The sequence below is a fragment of the Coturnix japonica genome, chromosome 1 (genome assembly GCF_054131305.1).
Source record: "Coturnix japonica strain WE chromosome 1, WE-NBRP24, whole genome shotgun sequence".
NCBI classification, from domain to species: Eukaryota; Metazoa; Chordata; class Aves; order Galliformes; family Phasianidae; genus Coturnix; species Coturnix japonica.
The window spans coordinates 18,559,146-18,580,245 of record NC_140663.1 but is presented as its reverse complement, the minus strand read 5'-3'; the positions used below and the strand labels follow the sequence as shown (position 1 = coordinate 18,580,245).

Below are 21,100 nucleotides of genomic sequence, written 5' to 3'. Positions count from 1 at the left end.
CTTGAGGTAAAATGCACAGAAGTAGATGAGTTGCTATGGTGCCTAAATGCTAATGGACAGGATTGCTCTCTGGTAGCCTTTAGAGGTATCAGCCTTTCCCTTCAGCTGTATGGAGAGCTAGACACTTCCTTTAGACTACATCAGCTACTGAAACTGAGGCAAAACTATTTGCCTATGAGGAGTGACCTGAATCTCATCATTTGCTTTTAAACATCATGTTTACTTTGCTCAGATTCTCCCTGGTTTTGCTTAAGATCGCATCTGAGTACGAGATTTAACATGTCTAACTTGCTCTTGAATCCAATGCTGCTTAACTGTAGACTTAATTTTGGTGAATTCTACATTTCCCTAGAGGGATGATGATGTAGGCAATGTCTGCTAATTATAAAATTATTCTCTCCTTGCTGTAATTTCTGCTCTAAGGTATTGATTACCCGACTTTTCTATCATTCTCTCTAACATACAGAAACTGTTTTTTTCCTCCTCATATGAGAATCTAAGACTTGTCAAGGCAGCTTAACTGACAGCAACTTCTCTGAAGTATGACTCTGTTTTCTGTTAGTTGCTTACAAGATATTAATAGTTAGATCACTTCTTACATGAATGAACTCTAAGTGAGGCTTATTAATAATACCAATTATCCTTCATGGAATCCTTGTTGCTTTTTTTTTTAATTGTATTCTCTTCAGTGTGTTTATTTCATAAGAGAACTGAAAAGTGCTGTAGGGGGATGAAAAAGTTTCACACAATTCTGTCACCAAAGCACTGAAAAAACAATTCAGTGCCCTTCATGGCTCTCCTTCTGGCTTGCAGAAGTCTTGTCTTACCAAGTGGGCCATAAATCAATATAAAGAAACATTAATAATTTGTACAGACATTCTCACTTTATTTTATGGATTTAATAGGGTATTTTTGATTTTACCACTCCAGTTAGATCGACAAATAAAGATTTTCCTTAAAACATGTGGCTGGCCTTCTGCATGGTAATTAAGGTAATAAGCATATCTGAAGGGCTTAATAACTAGACAGAACTGTAGCTGTGATGTTTCTTACACTGACTAAAAGCCAATAATTATACATGTTAAGGATTCCATTTCTTTGCACCCAGAGACCTTTCCACTCAGAGTGGCAAGAGTTTCTACTGCTTTTCACTACAGCTTGAGTTTTTCACTTCATCTTAGCAGAAAACTGTAATATATCTGAATATCCTGCAATACCTTATGAACTAGACCTTGTTCTTCAAAATGGAGAACTGACATCAATCATGCTCCACATCGTGTTTTTTTAAGTGAAGCAAATATATTGCTCAATTAATCAGTACTTAAGATCCATAAATGACAAAAGCATAGTAACAAATTACATTTACTTTTAGGTTCTACCTTCCAGATTCACACTTTGCATTTTCATAAGCTCTGAATCACATGGACTTGTGAGGTACCTGAGAATCATAGCAGCTCTGAGCTTTGCCCATTACACGTATTATAAACATATGCGACACAAGCATCTTAGAGTGATTCAAACCACTGTGCTATTTCAGTTTCTTGTACAGACACCTGAATTAATTCCATTAAAATAATTAACATGACAAAGTGGAACCTATTTGAAATCATCACCAGTAAGAAATGAACAGAGGTAACTACTTCTTTCTTCATTTCATAAAAAGGCACAGGAAACAAGATATTAGGATAGTTTTTAACCCCAACAGAACACAGCACCAGTGCCATATGATAAGTGTTTCTGACAGTACAAGTCGCTAAATAATGAACTTAACTAAAATTCACAGATGTGTTCAAATGTATCAGAAAGTTGTTTTTTTCTCTATCTGTAGCTGTAGATTTGAGCTCTTAATTAAAAATAATAAATTAGGAGAATAGCTCCAGTACAATTTAAGTGGGACATTTAGTTCTATTGTGCTTAATGCCTTAAAAAATGTCAAAACATGTCAACTTCAAAGGGCAACCACTTTAAAGCTTCTGTTTTAATGATAAATAATGATTTGAGAATGCAAATTTTGTACTTAGTGAAAGAATAGAGAGGTGTCAGCTTTCTTGAAGAAAGCATTTAAAACTGTCTGAGATGACTACTAAGTCAAGATCAGATTAATGCCTTAGAACAGATAGCAGTAGCAGATGGATTTGGTAAACAGCTGATCCCAAATTAATGATTTTCTGAAGGATTCAAAATTCTCCATGAGGAATGCAATTCTTCATTTTAAAAAAAAAAACTGCCCACTATAGATAATTCTTTCTGGGAAAATATATATATTTATATCAGTGTACAGTGATCTTTAATTTTTTCTACAGAATTGTCAATGCTTTGTTTTAAGTTTGCCTGGCAGCTTCTATTCTTATGTTCTCACTGTCTGGCACCATCCTAACTCTTTAGGATGAAATTCCTTATGTTTGCTTTATGAATGGGAATGGTGCTTCATGTGCATGAAGACAAAATTATTCTTTTCTTAAAGGCATTTGATTACCAGATTTATAACACAAATAGCAGCAAGGAGCAGCAAATCCACACAGACTATGAAATTAGTGCCAGAAGACTAGAGTAAATGTAATATATATTCATTTAAAACATTTAAAGCAAGGGTGAGTGCTCACTTTTCTTTATTATTTGTTCTGTTGGAGCTACAGAACCTGAGAGTGGCTGAGGTGGGAAGGAAGCTCTGAGATCACCTAGTCCAATCCCTCTGCTTAGAGGAAGGACAGCTGGAGAAAACTGTCATCTTTTGAACATCTCTGAGGATGAAGACTCCATTACATCTCTGGTCAATCTGGACCAGTGCCATTGTAAATTTGTCACAAAACACCAGCAAGAAATACAGTTGTTTTACACAGTCCCAAAGACTAAAGGAAAGGCTACAATCAGAATTGGAATTTACTGTCTCCTTTTTACCAGAAGGGGGAAGTGATGTTACAGTGAACTCCGTCAGAAACAGACACTGATCTAGGCATTGTCAATAGAGGCTTTCACCTGTTTTCACCTATTCTCTGCTCCCTCCTAGCTCCTCACCAGGAAAGATGCCACAGCAAGATAAGTAGACCATTAGTGTAAATAGATGGATAGATAGATATACAGACAGGCAAGCAGACAGACAGATGGCTGCCTGCCTGTTTGAGAGAAAGGGTCAAGTTCTGCCCTTACTTTGAAATATAGAACGAGAGAATCATAATGCATGTAAATATATTGTGGTTTAGTGTGTGACATTTGCTAAGTACTTATCCTTGGACCAGTCACAATGTATTAATGTAAATAAAAATATATGCCCAAAGATAGGCACAGAATAGCTACATAGCACCACATACTCGCTCCAAATTGTTCTATATGGAAAGAATGAGTTTTCTTCTGTAAGAAATGCTTAATCTGAGTACAATCTGAGTAATGACTTTTGTTTTAGAATTCAACCATGAATTCTGATCTTCTGAAGTGGCACAACAAAGAAGGGTGACACTGATCAATCTTACCTCTCTATAGTTTATTCCTATCCAAGAAAAAGCACAATAAATCCTTTAACTAAAAATAAAACCAATCACCATAGAACAGCAACAAAAGAACACCACACTTTGAAACACTTCCAGCCTCTACAAATGCAGGTCTCATTACTGATAAAAGATGAGCATTTCTCATTAAAAAAAAAAATTTAAAAAAAATTTAAAAAATTAATAATAATAAAAATACTCAGCACATGCTAGGGTAAAAACTCTTATAGGACCTCTGCTTATTTGTAGGCAGAAAAATGAAGTCACAGTAAGAACACAGTAGAAATATGAAAGGAGATCTACTGAGTCATGACACAATTAAACCACGACAGATTGCTATTTATAAACCTAATTTACAGAAAAAAAACATATTTGCTTTAGATAATTTTAAACATTAAAGACCAGTTCCACATAAATATCTCATGATGTTTAGATACAAAAACAGTCAGGGAAGAACTTCCAAATGTGGCACCTCTATTTAAAATGATGCTATTGAGTGACAACATATTCACTGGTTTCCAGAGAGAAACCAAGATGAGAAGGAACATCAAAAATCTGACATCTCTAAGTAGTCTTTGTACTAATAGCTGAAAAGGATTGGTTTTGGTCTACCAGCAAGAACACAGCAATCTATATAGATTGTGCCTCAGTGCACTGGCTTGGAAATATGAGTCTTAAAATTTATCCATTTCTTAAAAACTTTTAATTTCTACATACACTGAAATAGGCTGCAGAATTACACACTAGTCATTTCTTCTTCTATGAACTGAAATTAATAATTCAAATGCCTACTGTAAATGAAAAGCAATTGTTTACGGACACTATGTTTTGATTGTTCTAAGAGAAACAAAGATAGTACTAAGAGAGGAGATGGCACTCAGCAGTAATTCAGATCTCAAGTGAAAATAAAGCTCTGTTCCTTTCAACTGCTGAACTGTGATATTTTCTGCACTTAACACAGAACTGGCAGAAGAATATTCAAGCAGAAGCAAATGTCGTATCAATTATATCAGTATACTGTGCACTGGTGGTTATTACCACTCTAGTCATGAAGGTGTCATGGAATATTACACAGACTAATCCTGCAGGGGTGTAAATCTTCTTTACCATTTGTAAATAAGAATAAACAAAGTAAGTAAAAATCCACACATTTCAAAGCAACTGATTGCAATCTAAAACAGAGCAATACCTCCAATAACCAGAAATACACATTTTCTTCCCATTGCAAGGACTGTCCATAAGGCAGAAAGAGGTCCTTCATAATACAGGTCACAATTTGTGAGATGAAACTCACTGACTTTAATGTAGGACCATATCAACTGCAGTTGCACCCACACATTGCCATACTGGTTAAGAAGAATTATTATAACCCCAAAGCATAATAGTTTAATTCTAAAACATGGATAATATTGCTTAAGCCTAAGAAAAGAACTTTTTACTGTGAAGATTATCAAACAGCGGAAATGATTTCTAAGAGATAATTTTGCAGGATTTTTCATACTTGGATATATTTAAAACCTGACAGGTTGTGGACATGAGCAACCTGATGTAGCTGAACCAGATCTAAGCAGGGGATCTCCAGGGGTCCCTGCCAACTTCAGCAATGCTGTGATCCTTTTACTACCAGGACAGAAAAATGCTACTTTGAATGGCTTTCAAAGCCAGGGTTTCCCTTTCATATATCAGCTCACTTTTAAAATACTACATTAATGGTGATTTGAACCTGGAATTAATGTCAAAATTAACATACAGCACCACAGTCACCGCCCCCTTCACATAAGGTCTAGCAACCCACATACCTATTTGTCTCTGTAAACCAAGTCAGACACAGCTACAGTGCTTTTCTGAGGAACAGGAACTTGAGTTTTATAGGAAAAGGCACAGGACCAAAGACTGTCTTTTGATAATGCCTCCCAATTCATGACTTCAAAAAGGGAAATACTGGATCATGTGATAAACACAAAAAATTGGTACATGGGTACATAATGTGGACAAGCCAAACACAGGGAAGATTTTATTCACCCCACGAGACAGACATTTAAAATCACAGAAACACTGTTCTATTTCTTCTTCCCTCTTTCAGTAAATCATAGAATCATTTGAATTGGAAGGGACTCTTAAAGGTCAATTAGTCCAATTCTCCTGCAATAAACCCATGGCCAGATCACATTGCTTAGAGTCTCATTCAGCCCAAGCTTGAGTGTCTCCAGGGATGGGGCATCAACCACCTCCCTGAGCAACCTGTCACAGTGCTTCACTACCTTTACCAGTAAAATAAATAAATAAATAAATAATTTTAAACATCCTTATATTCAATCTAAATCTTCATTCTTTTTAGTCTGAAACCATGTTCCATTGTCTTACTGCAACAGACCCTGATAAAGAGTCTGTTCCCTTCTTTCTTATAGCCCCCATTTAGATACCGAAAGACTGCTACTTCAAAAACATCCTTTTTCATTAGTGTCCAGAATGTTCAATCCAACCCTTTCATCTCCCCTTGTTGTTTCAATAGTCAGACAGTGAAAAAATCAAGACAGTTATTGATGAAGTACAACAATCTGTAGGGTGGAAAATGTTATATATAGTGCATACACCTTATCTTTTTATGCTAATCTTTCATGCTAACCAAATTAAAATTGATCGCTTTCTTTACACTTTAACAACACAGACTCAAAAGCATATGTGTTGTAAATGTAGATAATTACCACTGCAGACCTTACAATCTGTTCCCTACCTCTGTCATCATAGCAACATTCCCATTTGTTTGCTACATATTTTGTTCCAGGTTTTCTTTGAAATCACTAAAGAATAATTTTAACTCCCATCTTTCTTCTGTATTCCTGTAGACAGGGATTCCCTTTTTATGAATGTTGCAGAAGAAGATTCAAAAGAGGAAAAAAAACAACTGTGAACTACAGCCAATATTCATATCAACCAAATGGTCTGGTACATTACCTAGAGCAAAAAAATGCTTCCACTTGGAAGCTAAATTCAAAATGACCTTGTACTTTTTTCAAAAAGGCTGGCAGCTGAGGTCACAGGAGTGAATTGTGATAGACAGTGCTTCTCTCTATAGTTAGAAGGCATTCCCAGTATGTGAATTACTGCCACACAGGGAAAAAAAATAGAAAGAAAAAGAAAACACATCAAAGAACACTGTTCCATTTCCTTGTAAAATAATGGGAAATATAGCCTACAACAGCTAGGAAATTCACAAAACAATCTAAGTTTTCAGCAACTTTATTTCACCATCAAATATGTTCTACCCTTTTCAATTCTACATTCATAAATTAAGCTTGTTCTTTATTGGTCTCTACTGTTGACAGCATAGGAAATAGTAACTGTATTTCTCCAGCAGGCAGATCCCAGCTGCACAGAATATTATGTACTGTTGTATAAAAATATATATAGCAGTTGTGTTAAAACTGATTACATCACTGAATGAAAAACAATAATAAGGAAAAGCAGCTGTAACTTCTAGTAAGTCTTTTAATTGAGATTTAAACACATAAGCTGAAAGAAAATTCCACTATTCAATTATGTAAGGAAACTGTTAACAGCAATTTCAAGAGAATGAAATTTTCAAAAGGGTATATTTTCAGTTCATTCTCTTGTAAACACATGAGCAACCTCCATTTAAGGATTTTAATCTGTCAGTAGGACTACGAGTCCTCAACTTGTTTCTATAATAGCAGCTTTTCACTGAAATATTTTGATTGACAGATTCTTATTTTTAACATCTGCATCCTGTGGGAGCAGCTTAATGTTAAGATGAAAAATACACTTGGGGTTTCAAAGCAGGTGGAAAAACTCACAGTTCTGACTGAATGAGAACTGCTTCTAATCTTGTGTTTTCCACTGTGCCTTAAAGTATCCTATATATAGAAGAAAACACATCTTGTCACTTTTGAAACATGTAAAGAACAAGAAGGTAGGGAGAAAAAAAAAAAAAAAAGAGTACACATAACTTACCATTAAAGTTTACTGCCCGGATATAGGTAAGCAGTTCTTTACCATCAATTGTGCTCATCCTTGGACACAGACCGATATATCCAGGACAGAGATCTTTGTGCATGTTATGTAGTGCATAGGCCATGGAATATACTGCGTCAATTACAAACTGAACTTTTCCTTCTTGCTCATATGCTGAATCTCTTGCAATTCTTTCTAAGCCTAAGGAATAAAGAGAAAAAGAGTCTGTTTACTTCCGTTTGTGTGCATGTATGTGCACAAATCCACAGTAGAACGTAAATTATCATAGTCAGACAAATAGGTAAAGTCAGGACTCTGCTATCCATCACCTAAATAAACAAGACAAGTTAAGGTATGGCCATCTGGTTCTGCCTCTAATCCTTGTATGCTGTGCCAGGTACATAAATGCTACGTTGAGTCCTGGGTTGGGAAAGAGGACAGAGCATTTCATTACAAAAAATATATATATGTATTTCTACAGTCCAGTAGAAATCCACTCCACAGCTTATCAACTTTCATTCAATAGCTGGTTGTAGTTATTTATAGGACACTTCTACAGTAGCCTGTCATTCTATTTTAGATAAATTTAAGGCTACCTAAATTTTTATCTATGTCTACTGCTTGATAAAGATTATTTAAACATGTCAGGGAAAAAAAGCCGAATGTTTGCCAAGTGATGTGGCCATCTGTCTCCATACTGAAAAGTGCTCATTCTGAGACTTTTCCCTGTATTTATTGCTGAATTATGTTTCATGTTGAGAGCTACGCACTGTCTGCTGTTTCCTACAGGAACATTTTTCCTACAGTAGGTATACAGAGCGAATCAATACATTATGAGATTTTGATTCTGCAGGGATTGCCCACATTAATCATCTAAGTGCAAATCCAGACATACCTTTTATGTTCAGCAGTAATAGCATCAAGTGGAAAAGTTAAAGTCCAGGAAAATTATATTTTAGGTAGACAACCAGCATGCCCTATATGCAAATTCAGACACTGGTTTCTAAGTCTTAGCATTTTCATTTGCAATGGGAAAGAGGTCTCTGCAGATCTCAGCTTGAAATCTGCTCTGCTGATGTCTACAGCCAATCTCCCACTGACTCAGTGAACACAAGATTAAAACCAAGGTTATTTCTCCTCATGGGATAGTTAAAAACCAACCAACCAACCAACCAACAACAACAACAAAAACATAACTTCCTTATTTGTTGTACTGACCATGAGAGGAAAGCTTTGTAACTTACTACAAATTACTCAATCGACACTATACAAGGCATGCTATCTAATGATTGGCAAGTAATTAGTAAATTGTGTGACATTACAGAAACCAGGCAAATAGAAAAGCATTTCCTTGCACACACTGAAATTTGCACAATTACTTGAAACACACTGCTTAGACATGACAGTGAGATTGCAACTCTATTAAATTACTTCATTTGCAAACTAGCTTTCAGCAGTAATTGACAGGCACAGCTCAGGATCCCTCCCTTAATTGTTCCTGCCTGGTGAAGACTGCCAGACAAGAAGTGAAGGGCAAGGCTTACAGAACTGCTGCAGGCACACAGCAGTCAATAACCCACACGTGTTCCCAAGAGCTCCCTCATCCTCTAAGTGGGATGGCCAGGACAGAATATGTGTGAAGGAGATACACCTCTTTTTGTTTCCAAGCCAAATATAATTCCCCTCACACATCAGACAGACGAAGACGTATGTTGAAAGGTGGAGGGCTGGTGAAAGACAGAAAGAAATTATCTTCTATAATAAGTGCTAAGCCATAGAGCCCTGAACACTACAAATACTTCTGTAAATACATCCTAAAAAGTGGTACAAAAGAAAAAGAAATGTGTAATATAGTCCCTTGCATTTCACTGTAGTTTAAGCATATGCAGGATTTTTATAAACTTATTCCACATTATAACATTTCACCTTTACTCTTCAGCAATAATTTATCATATAAATTACAGGAACTAATTTTTCAAAAACTAATTTATCATATAAATTACAGATTAAAAATGAATATATTACCACTGAATATGTTTCCTTAATTATGAGGGGATGAGCAACATCACAGAATAATCACTTTCAAATCTAGCAATCTCAGAAGGCAATAGAAGTCTCTGCTTTCTACACAACAAACAAATAATTTAATAAAAATGATTTCTTTTTGAAGTTTCTCTTCATTTTCTGTTTCAAAATATAAAAAGATGACAAGAACTCATCAGCTTAGAAGTCTGCTATATCTGATTACATTACATATAAGCTATACAAAGCATACTTACACATACACACGCATACACAAGAACAACTTGAAATTGTGTAATTAGACACATCTCATAACAAAATTCCTTTATGCCTTTTGATGATCACTTCAATTTCTAATCTCACAGTTTTTACTCCAAAAGGAATTATTGAGGCTGCATAGTTGGGGGGGATGATGACAACTCTTGAACTCAGACACCTAATACCTACTTGGTCTGACAGCGTGCCAAGAACTGAGACAAGAACTGTGCTGACATCATTCCTCTGTACTCTGATTTCCAAACAAAGGAAATTCAAGGAAAGATAACATGATATTTTCCAGCGGGAATTCCAATCCAGCTGCTGAAAAGTGCAGGCTTGTGGAGAATTACAGCAAGATGTTGAAACACAGCTATATGCACTAGTGTTATCAACTTGGGCTGGAGATGAGCTAGGAGAGATGATGCATCACTAGCCCAGGAGAAGTGTCAACCTTTCCTGTCTGTCTTTATTTGGAATCTATTTCTGAAATCCTGCAGGGAGATCATCAATGATCCCAGAAGAGCTTGGAGAATGTTGCCACAGCTATTATTGCATTTCCTGAGCAGGAGTGACATGCCAGACTACTGCAGGTAGTATCATTACTATAATTTGTAACCATTTCCCCCTTTGCTTCTGGTAGTACCTGTACTGCAGGAATAAGCATTTCCTGCTCAGGAAGTTGGAACTTGGCTATGACAGGAAAAGGTAACCAACAGAAGGTGAGATGTAGATTAGGTAGATATGTTTATGAGGGAAAAAGAAGCACTGACATCATCAACTCCTCATGCATGAATTGGGAATCAAAATACTTCAGGGAACAAAACAATTTTATTTACAACAATAAATTATGTCTTGATTAAAAATTTAATAACACAATGTAGTAAATAAATAAAGATTAATGTAATAGAGCTAACACAATGAATTCATACTTGGGTGATAGCATCACATGTGAGATACAAATGAAGCATCTAAAACTTACTTAAGTTGTTGGTCTCCCCAGCAGGTGACCAATCTGCTGAGAGATAAGTGTTATACAATTCACCCGTGTTTTAAACTGGCTTTTAAATATTGATCTTAGGGCACACGTAGATGAAACTTTTGCAAATGCCAGTGGCAACAGGAAGAGCACAGAGCAGATTTCTTATTTCTTATTGACTTATGAATAAATAAAAAACAATTATAGATAAGGCAAAATTGGATATGCCTGTTTTATAGTTTGTGATATAGGAATTAATTGTTTATTAACTGCAGTGTTCTAGAAATTCCCCATTCGCTTTGTATTTCCCATCAATATTACTCATGTTGTCTTACCATGTTGTCTTATCTCAAATCTATTTGCATGTTTTCAAAACTACATCATGTATGCATAGTTAGAATTTTATTTTATGCTACTTGAAGACCATAGTGTAAAATTAAAGACGTTGCGTACAACAACTAGTTAGAACCCTAGACATGAAGCTCCTGATAAAGGCTTCATGTACTGGACAGCTTGAGACATGGGAGTGGGGGTCCATTTAGGATAAGTAGAAATCTGTGGTATGGGGATGTAGTGTACACGGGAATAGGATCCTAATCTTGGTAAAACAAATGACAGAATAATAATAATAATTTCAGTTTCCAAGCTTAGAAAAGTAGTGCAAAGACAAAAAAGACAAGACACATAACTAGAGCCCCACTTGGGAAATGAGATGTTTCAAAGAGGAGTCTTGCTTCCCTAATTATTAACCAACTAAAGGAAATATTCCTTTTTGAAGTCTATCAGCAAACCATTTTTTTTTCAACTACTTTTATTTGAGCCATCTTGATTTCTAATATTTTAGATTGTTACTCAAAATCAAAACTCAGTGTTCTTAGAAGTGTATACAAGAACTATCATCTTTATTAATCAACCTTAAAAATACCTATTTTGATTACTCAGTGCTTACTGGTGTCCATGATGGGTTTGTTGTTGTTGTTTTTCTTTTTATTAATCTCCTTTATTATGATTTTATCTTTGTTTTGTTTAGGACTGACTGGAGCACAATTGGCCAGCTCACGTTTCATGTTAAGTTCAAATATTGGCTCATTGCAAGCACTCTTCCACTGTTTTTGGTACTGATACTTCAAAGCTTATAAAAAAATCAATATTAACAGCTCAGAAAACATGCAGCCAGCTCTCTGAAAACTCTCACATCTAAGTTATAGAAAATGTCTGTTTAAAAACTCACTGCTGCTGCAATGTGTCGTAGTCTTTCTTTTAGCTGAAATGGAAATTACTTGGTCACTATCATCTGGTAGGGCTACATCATTTATTTCACTAACCTAAAATATTAATGCAATATTTTGATCTTTTTAGGCTATTATTTATAGACTTCTGCTTGAAAAACTCATTTGAGAAAATTGTAATCGCAGATTTCCATTTACAGTGTTTTAATCCACTTTCTGTAATGTTTGCTATTACTTGATTTATGTATCTTACTCCTAGGGTGGTAACTTCTGGAAAAATCATTATTAATCCAGAAATAAAAAATTATTAAAATAAAACAAACAAACAAATAAAATAAAATAAAATAAAATAAAATAAAATAAAATAAAATAAAATAAAATAAAATAAAATGTCACAAGGCTTGTATGTCTTATCCTTCGGTTAGAAAAGAACAATGTGAATAACTGGCTTTCCAGTGACAGAAATTCTGCTGCAGAATAGTTGGAATCTCCTAACCATCAATTCACTACCAAGAGTGAAAAATCCCTTTCCAAGAGTTTGTTTTTCTCCTGCCTTCCCACAGTGCCTCTCTTCCCACATCTCCTCTCACATGAGCTGAGCAAGAAGTCTTTCAAAAAAAAAAAGCTTATTTCAAGCTTCTCTAGGGACTGATGTGATTACTACTCTCTGGGAGTAATAGTGGGAGGACAAGTAATGTTGGGTGCATAAAGTGAAAATAAAAATGATTAGTGAAAAAGATAATACACAAAATCATTACCAGTGAACCACAAATTCTATTAGATTCCCTTTACTGGCATTTGTTCTATGCTCAAGAATAACTACGGTGCAAAGCCAGTTGGTGCATCTGTGCAATTATTTATTTATTTATCTATCTATTTATTTATTTATTTACTTTAGACTCATCTATTTACAAGTCTGGATGTTGAATAGTTAGTAACATTTTGTCAGCTCACAGTTATAATTCACATTTTGTACATTTTACCTCCTTTACTTATATACAAAACAGTCTTAGTTAAGCTACCCTTGATAGCAGACAAAATCGAAGATAAATATTATTGTGTTGAGATTGGTCTTTCTTTGCATGCCAATCATAATCACAGCTAAATCACAGGCACTCCTTAGCTCAGACATGATAGTTTTCTATTTGTCAGGATTTGTAAGAACTTTCCATCTTTGTAGCATCAGTTTTTCCTTAGAATGTTGTCATCTGTAACTGTAAGCCATTTCACAATCTCAGCAGGAAGCATGAGAAGTGTATATTGCTACCTCTGCAGTCTACCCTGATTATTCAGCAGCTTTCTTCACACATTACAGACAGTTTGCTCTCCCAGAACAAATAATGCAATAGAGATCATCATCTCCAGTTACTGAAATTCAAGGGGATGATGTACTATTATGGTGGAGGAGTTGAGCTTTCTAGTAGCCACATGGTAACAGTCATGCTTGATTTGTGCATTGTTAGTCCTCAGAGAGCCTCAAAAAATCTGTGGCTCTTCTGCAATAGTAGAATGTCAGTTTAGAAAGCCATTCAGAGAGTAAGTTAAGGATTATATCTATTTTCTCAGCCATTCCAAACAAGAATTTGAGAATGTAAAAGCCGCGATAGTGAAAGTTTGACTCTATTATTCAACAACTGACAGATGAGATACCATGAACTGTTTGCTGATGTAATTTTTGAAAGGTTATGTTTTAAGCCAATTCACCAAAATTAAACATTCAAAAATACATATGGAAGGACAATTGGCAAAGGTCTGAGAGGGAAAATGAAAACCAGTTTTCCAATCTCTAACTAAGACAACGTGGAGATTTAAAAATAGTTCCTGCCCACAAGACAGCTCAATTTTCAAACACACTGTAAACAAAATAGCAAAAAATATATATATATATTTCAGGTAAGTCATGACGTTTCAATAACTTTCCCTTTAACTCCACTTTAAATGAGAAACTACATCTTTTTCTTTGCCTGGTTCCTTAAATGGAGCACTTATGCAGTTCCCTGGTCATAATCCAACAATTCATGCAGATGAGCAGATTGAGACACTCTTTATTTTGTGGTGTGACAGTTGCATATTACCATCCAGAATGTGGATTGTAATTCACATCACTGTCAGTGTTGCTGAAACACATCACCCGCCACCTCACTGTGCTCACATCCACTGTTTGGTCTCCATAAACATTCAGCAAACACTTATGAATGGCAATGGGTGTGATTTATGCCGCATGGAGGAATTTGGTGCCACACCTTTGTTTCATATTCACTTCCATGTCAAATGCCATTCTGTCAGACTGCCCCTCTGCTGCCATCTGTCACACAAGCAAACGAACATATACTGGCAGCAAGGTTCAACCTCTACCGCCATACCACCTGCTTCTGTCTATGGCATCATTACTTTTGGAGTAGCCCTTATATATATCCAAGTTGAAATAAACTAATTCTAGTCATATTGTTTTTTTGTTTAGTTTTAATTGGGTGGGTACTTTTTGTTCTTAGAGGCAAGTAGAATTCACAAAAACATTTTTGAAAAACAAAATGAAGCTGCATTACTCATTTCTCTGCATTAAGTCTCTAACAATAATTTGAGTATTCTTACTACAGTCCACAACTTTCCCTTTTCTACTTACTGTTTTTGTACTGCTTAATTGTAGTTCCTTGAAACACTGTATAAAAAGTTGGAGCACGCAGGCAGTCAGAACTCTCAGACATTTAAAATTTTAGTTCACTACATCTGACAGTGGCAATATTGTGTAAAATACTGTCTTGACAATCCAAGATTTTCTTTGATGTGTATATTTCACTAAGCAGCACTGACAGCAATCACATAATGATTAGACACTGTTGGATGTGGTTTCCATAAATCTAGATAAGAACCATGCCACACATGTTAATCGAAAAATGCATCAAAAATACAGTGAGGTAAATAATCTCTATTACAGGTACATCAGTACTAAGTATTAATAGGGCTGTCTGTATTGAAATATGTAGTTTAGTGTGGACAAAACTCAAAGCTACATATAACATTTTAAAAAGTTTAATGTCTGTATTATCAACAGACTGCAGCTTTTAAACTGCAGGCAAAGAATTATCAGTGCTATAGCAGGAAGATATTTGCCCTCCAAAAAACAGTGGTCTGTCAGACCTCCATCTATTTGTACTGGTTCTGGCTTCAATACATCTGACAGCATGGGAACACATATCTGTTCCAGTAATACTTACAGGAAGGAAAAACAAAACAAAAAACACTGCAGGTGATTGAATAAAAAAGAGAATTTCAGTATTAAGAAATTAATAAATCTCACATTACAGTAGGTTCTGCTAGATTTTCTCCAGAGTTTATGGCTGAAGAGCAAAACACTGTCAAATATAGCAAACTTATTTATTATTCGTTCAATGTATATAAGGGAGAAATTATTCATGATTAAGCTGGAGTGACACTGGAACAGGCTGCCTAGAGAAGCTGTGGATGACTCATTATTGGAAGTGTTCAAAGTCAGTTTAGACGGGGCTTTAGGCAACCTGACCTAGTGAAAGAGGACCCTGGCCACAAAAGAAAAGTTGGAGTAGATATTTAAGGGTTCCTTCTAAACCAAAACATAATTCTATGTATTTGCAGGTTTCTTAGATATTTACAGAAGCAGCTGCAAATGTAAAACCATGAGCTAACTACTATTTCATAAATTCTACAGAAAAAAAAATTTAAAAAAAAATAAAATATATATATATATACACCCCCCCCCCAAAAAAAAAAAAAAAATCAGCCACAAAAGTTATCAGTTTAATTTGTAAATGAGAAATCTTAATTGCTTGGTTTTTGATCAAATCAAAATTGTACGGGAAAAAATGTATTAAATTACATCATAAAAAGAAGTGTTTGTCGTAATTAAAGCAGGTCAACCTTTTCATTTGACCTTTCTGAACAGAATAACAGGAAGAAAAAGGAGAAAACTTGCTTGTTATTTGGTAATACAGATATCTAAGAACTACTTGATCAAAGATATATCTTAAATGTTATTCAGACTTTAAGTCTCAAAGTCAGATCAAACTTTTTGACTCTACTTTGAATTACTTTACCCATAAACATAAAAGTTTTCACTAATAACAATACTTAAAAGATCATAATAACATGGGAGCATTTTTCAGTCCTCATCCGACCTCAATAAAGCCTATAAAAATTTACCACTGTTTTATATCCTTTTCATTTAATAACTTAGCAACTAAGTCATGCACCTTGGTAGACTAGAACACTCCTTCAGGCATTTACAACCTTCAAAACAAAAACATAACATTTTGGAGAAATTCTGAGTTTATTTATCTTTTAAAATAGGGTCAGTATACTGACCAGTCAAGAAAGTATTTTGCTAAATTTCTCTAGTTTAAAACAAAGAAGAGAATAAAATCATCATTTCAGATCTTGAGGTGAGTATGCAGAAAGAGCCTACATTTTCTAACATAGATTATCCACGAGAATTTCTATCTAAGTAGAAGCGATTGCTGGTGTACTAGTCCATGCACATATCTGGAAATAACTTATATCATTCTAAAACCCCAAAGGATATGAGCATTTCTAATGCAGACTTGAGCGTATAACTACAAAGCCTACAGCAATGGCTATCAGGTTCAGAAAAGCTTCAGTACAAGGAACTGAATTTATTCATTGTCTGTCAGTATTTAATCTCAGAGGACATTAGGTGCATAGCAACCGTATGTATAAAAATTTTTCCTCTGCTTATTGACTGTGAGAGCTTTTAAGTTTAAGCTTCAGACTAGAAACCCTAGGGACTTTTGTCCTCAGGATTATTATTTTTAGTTACAAACTTGATTGAGACCTTGGTAGGGAATGGCCTTTCTTGCCATTGGAAAGCATTTGCTGGAAGTATAAACAGAGGCATCCAAGCACATCCGTTTCTTAAGTATTTATGGTTATTACTTGATATGAGTCTTTTCAAAGAGGAAAAAAAAAACCAAAAACAAAAACAATTAAATTACAAGATTTGCTTCAAAAAATTGTAACATCTGAACTACTTATATTAATGACTACTGACTGGAAGGATAATTCAAGTGTTTTCCTTCTGTTTGATGAGAAATTTCACAAAAGCCAGCTAATGCAAGCTGCAAAGAGTTCATAGTCAGCTATTTAACAAAGAAAGACTACCAGTTTGAGATGTTATTATTCTATTTTCATCACCCATTAATACTTGATACTAATCCATAGGAATTTAAGACTTTCTCAGCTCTTTCTGAGCTTTCTCTTCCTGTTGCTTCCCATTCTAATGATATTTTTAATGATTATTTTTAATGATATCATCACACTATAAGCAGGGGATGATGAGTAAAGAAATAGTTTATTTCACCAGTGTAACCAGTAGGAAAAATACTATATCATAAAAAACCTAAATTCTTCTCTATTTTCCACTTTTCTGTAAGAAAAGAGTTATTTTTTGGTGGTCAGAATGGGAAGATCAGGATCTTTCAATTTTTATAGACTATAATACTAAATTGTATTACTGTTGAAGTAAACATATTCACTCCACTGAGGACTGTAAAATATCTCTTTTCTAAATGAGCAAATATACAGTCAACAGCTGAAACATCAGATTTCCACAGGTGAAAATCTGCATTTGGAATTTGCAATTTACTCATTGTTTGAATTAAAGATGTTTTGCAGGTCCCACTAAAAATAAAAGCACCATAAATTAGAAGTAAGCAACTAGTTAATGAACTGCTCAATGCCATTAACGGGACATGGACAATTGGCTTCTGGAAGGGGATTTCAGTCTACAACAGGAATACACTTTACCTGCCGACACTACATTCCCACTGCTTGTTCTTTAATCACAAAATAATTAGAACTGATAGGATTCACTGTCAAATTAGGGACATTAGGGGTTTTGCTCCAGCACTCTTACAGTTACACATATTCTGTCCTCACCACAGCAAAAATGACAGTCATAGTCTTGAAATTCCCTGGTAGACAGTGCTGACGATTTCAGACACAGACTACCGATTTGCTTTACTTGCATCCTTAGGTGCTAAAGCACTAGTAATTATAACACAATAAATATGTTAACTACTGTTTAAGCATTGGCTTTCTCTTAATGGAACAGACTTGAATTGTCCCACTTTACATACTTCTATAAGTAAAACCCCTATTGTTATCTGTTATGAGCATGAGTCTTCAGATTTGCAATTTAGTGTATTCACAGTGTTGTAACAGAATTCTGATTCTTAAGCTTCATTTTTATCAATTCTATTGACAATACACATCTGAAAAAGTACATCTTCAGTATACTGTACATATCACTGTAATCTTGAGACAGTGAGCAACTATGTGGTTGTTATCTGGCTTTCTGAAGTAAAATGAAAAAGGACACAGCTTTGTAGATAGAACACTTGTGATAGCCATCATAATATCATAAGCCTATTAGAGTAACCTAAAGCTGGTCAAAAATGATTTTTCACCTGATCTTGAACAAAACTGCACTGCTCCCATCTACTTCCTTACTATACATTTTACAATTGTAGGTACAGTTTTTGAAGAAATCAAAACTCCTCCATAAAATGGCACAGTCATATGCAGTCCATGTTCCAATTTACCAAGTGCAGTTTGATCTCATATTACCAAAGCTGTTCCATTTCTCCTTATTTTCATAATTTGTATTGCAAATTTTAGCTTATAGACTGAAGACAAACCCTTAAAATAATTTTAGTGTTTCACTAGTGCATTAGACATATGTCTAAACTTCCTCTATATAAGAAAAATATCAACGATCTAGAGAAGGCTTGGCAGAGAGAAAAACAAGAGGTCCAGAATGCTTGAGACGTTGAACTGTGAGAAGAGGCTGGGGGAGATGGGTTTGCCCAGCCTTCTCAATGCAGCTTCAATGTTGACCTTGCTGAGAAGCGGCCCCCAGTACCTACAGGGACACAGGCCTAGGCATGTGGTGCATGGTGCAAGAAACAATTGGCATAAATTGAAATGAGAGGTTTAGATCAGAAGAATCATTTTTCCTATGATATTGGTCAGGCCTCAGAACAGCCTCCCAAGAGATGATGTGCAGTCTCTCTAACAAGCTGTCAGTATCACCTTTTTGCCAGGGATGATCATAGAACAGGTCCTCCCATAAGCTTTGTTAAGATACAAGGAAGGCAGGGAGGGGTGATACAGGAGAATAAGCATGTCTTCACCAAGGGAAAATCCTGCTGACCAATCTAGTGGCCTTCTATGGAAGTGTCACTGCATCACTGGACAATGGAAGAGCCAATGATATCATCTATCTTGATTTCAGTAAGGCCTTTGACATGGTACTCCACAACATCCTTCTCTCCAATTTGGAAAAATGGATTTGATGGGTGGATTGTTCAATAGACAAGGAACTGGCTGCAGGATCAAGTCCAGAGACTGGTAGTCAATGGCATAATGTCTGTATGGAAATTGGTGATGAGTGGTGCCCCCTAGGGAGTGGTGCTCAAACCAATACTCTTTTATATCTTCATCAATGATATCAACCATGGGGTCAAGTGCACCTTCAACAAGTTTGCTCGTGACACCAAGCTGTGGGGCACAGTTGGAGCACCAGAGGGACAGGATGCCATCTGGAGGGACCTAGACAGGCTTGATCAGTAGGGCCCATGGGGTTCAACAAATCCAAGACAAAGTCTTACACCTAGTTTGAGGCAACATCCATTACTAATGCAAACTGGGGGATAAGAAGATCAAGCACAGCCCTGACAGAAAATACCTGGGGGTGCTGGTGGAGGGAAAGCTGCACATGAGCCAGCAACGTGCCCTCACAGCCCAGAAAGCCCACTGTATCCTGGGCTGAATAAGAAGAAGTGCGGCCAGCAGGGTGAAGGAGGTGATCCTGCTCATCTACTCTGTGCTGGTGAGGCCTCACCTGAAGTACTATGTGCAAGTGTGGAGTTCTCAGTAAAAGGAGAGACATGGAGCTGTTAAAGCAAGTCCAGAAGATGGCCACAAAAATGATCCAAGGGATGAACAACCCTCCTATGAGGACATAGGAGAGAGCTGGGGCTGTTCAGCCTGGAGAAAAGGCTCCAAGGTGACCTGATTGTAGCCTTTCAGTATCTAAATGGTAGCTACAGGAAAGGAGACAGACTCTTTAGTAGGGTCTGCAGCGATAGAGCAAGGGAAAATGGCTTCAAGCTCAAAGAGTGTGATTTTGGTTAGATACAAGAAAAAAAATCTTTTACAGCGAGAGTGCTGAAGCACTGGAACAGGTTGCCCAGTGAGGTGGTTGATGCCTTATTCCTGGAGATTTTCAAGACAAGACCAGATAAGGCCCTAGGCAATCTGATCTAGCTGTAGTGTCCCTGTTCAATGCAGAGGAGATGAGACTACATGGCCCTTTCAGCCCCAAGGATTTTATGATTCTATGTTTGGATATTTTCAACACCTGATTGGCTTTAGCCCAGAGCCATCTGGATGCAGCCTAAATCTGACCCTGCCTAGAGAAGAAGAATGGACTAGAGACCTTCCAACCAGAACTGTCACATGACCCAATTCAGAAGCAAAAAAAGACATCTAAATCAATGCAGTTTAAAAATCTCAAATGTATATGTGCATATTCATATTTACAAATGCATGTACTCCTGCAAATGAACGTGTGCCAATCCTCAACAATCTAGATGAAGCTCGTTTTGGAAGACGCTCTGGGGGAATCCTAGGTGAAGTATTTCCCCCCCTCACCTTGTCTTGGATACAACAGGCAGGTCTGGATAGCAAAGGTTCTGACAAAAGGACCTTTTGTTGATTTCTCTTTGAGTCCCTGGATGATTAAGAACAGGTCATGGCAAAAAGAAAATGACTTGCGTGGAAAATACCTGTAGATCTGATCTTGTCACAAATGTCTGCATCTTTGAGAACACATGACATAAAGAATTAAAATACACTTAAAGTTGCCAAGTTGGGTGAATTTTATTGTGAGTACTGTATTGCTTACTGTGAGAATGGTGTAACTCAGGCACTTTCACGCTTCCCAATGAGACTGGAGTTTTTTGACAATAGAAGTAAAGAAAAATTAACTGACAGAAAGTGGTGGTAAAATCCTTGGTCTCATTTTTCCTGTTTTTAAACATTTTAATCAGTACACAGTTTGCCCACTGTGACCTTAATGGACGCCGAACTTCCAAAAACAGAAAGAA

General features: G+C 36.0%; 1 protein-coding gene across 2 annotated transcripts in view; it reads right to left on the bottom strand.

Annotated features, from left to right (window-relative positions):
• Window positions 1–21,100, bottom strand: part of GRM8 (glutamate metabotropic receptor 8) — a 303,037-nt gene that overhangs the window by 100,720 nt on the left and 181,217 nt on the right. For both annotated transcript variants that reach the window (XM_032442703.2, XM_015852739.3), the window contains exon 6: window positions 7,455–7,655. In XM_032442703.2, the coding sequence (XP_032298594.2) occupies window positions 7,455–7,655 (201 nt within the window). The remainder of the gene's footprint in view (window positions 1–7,454; window positions 7,656–21,100) is intronic.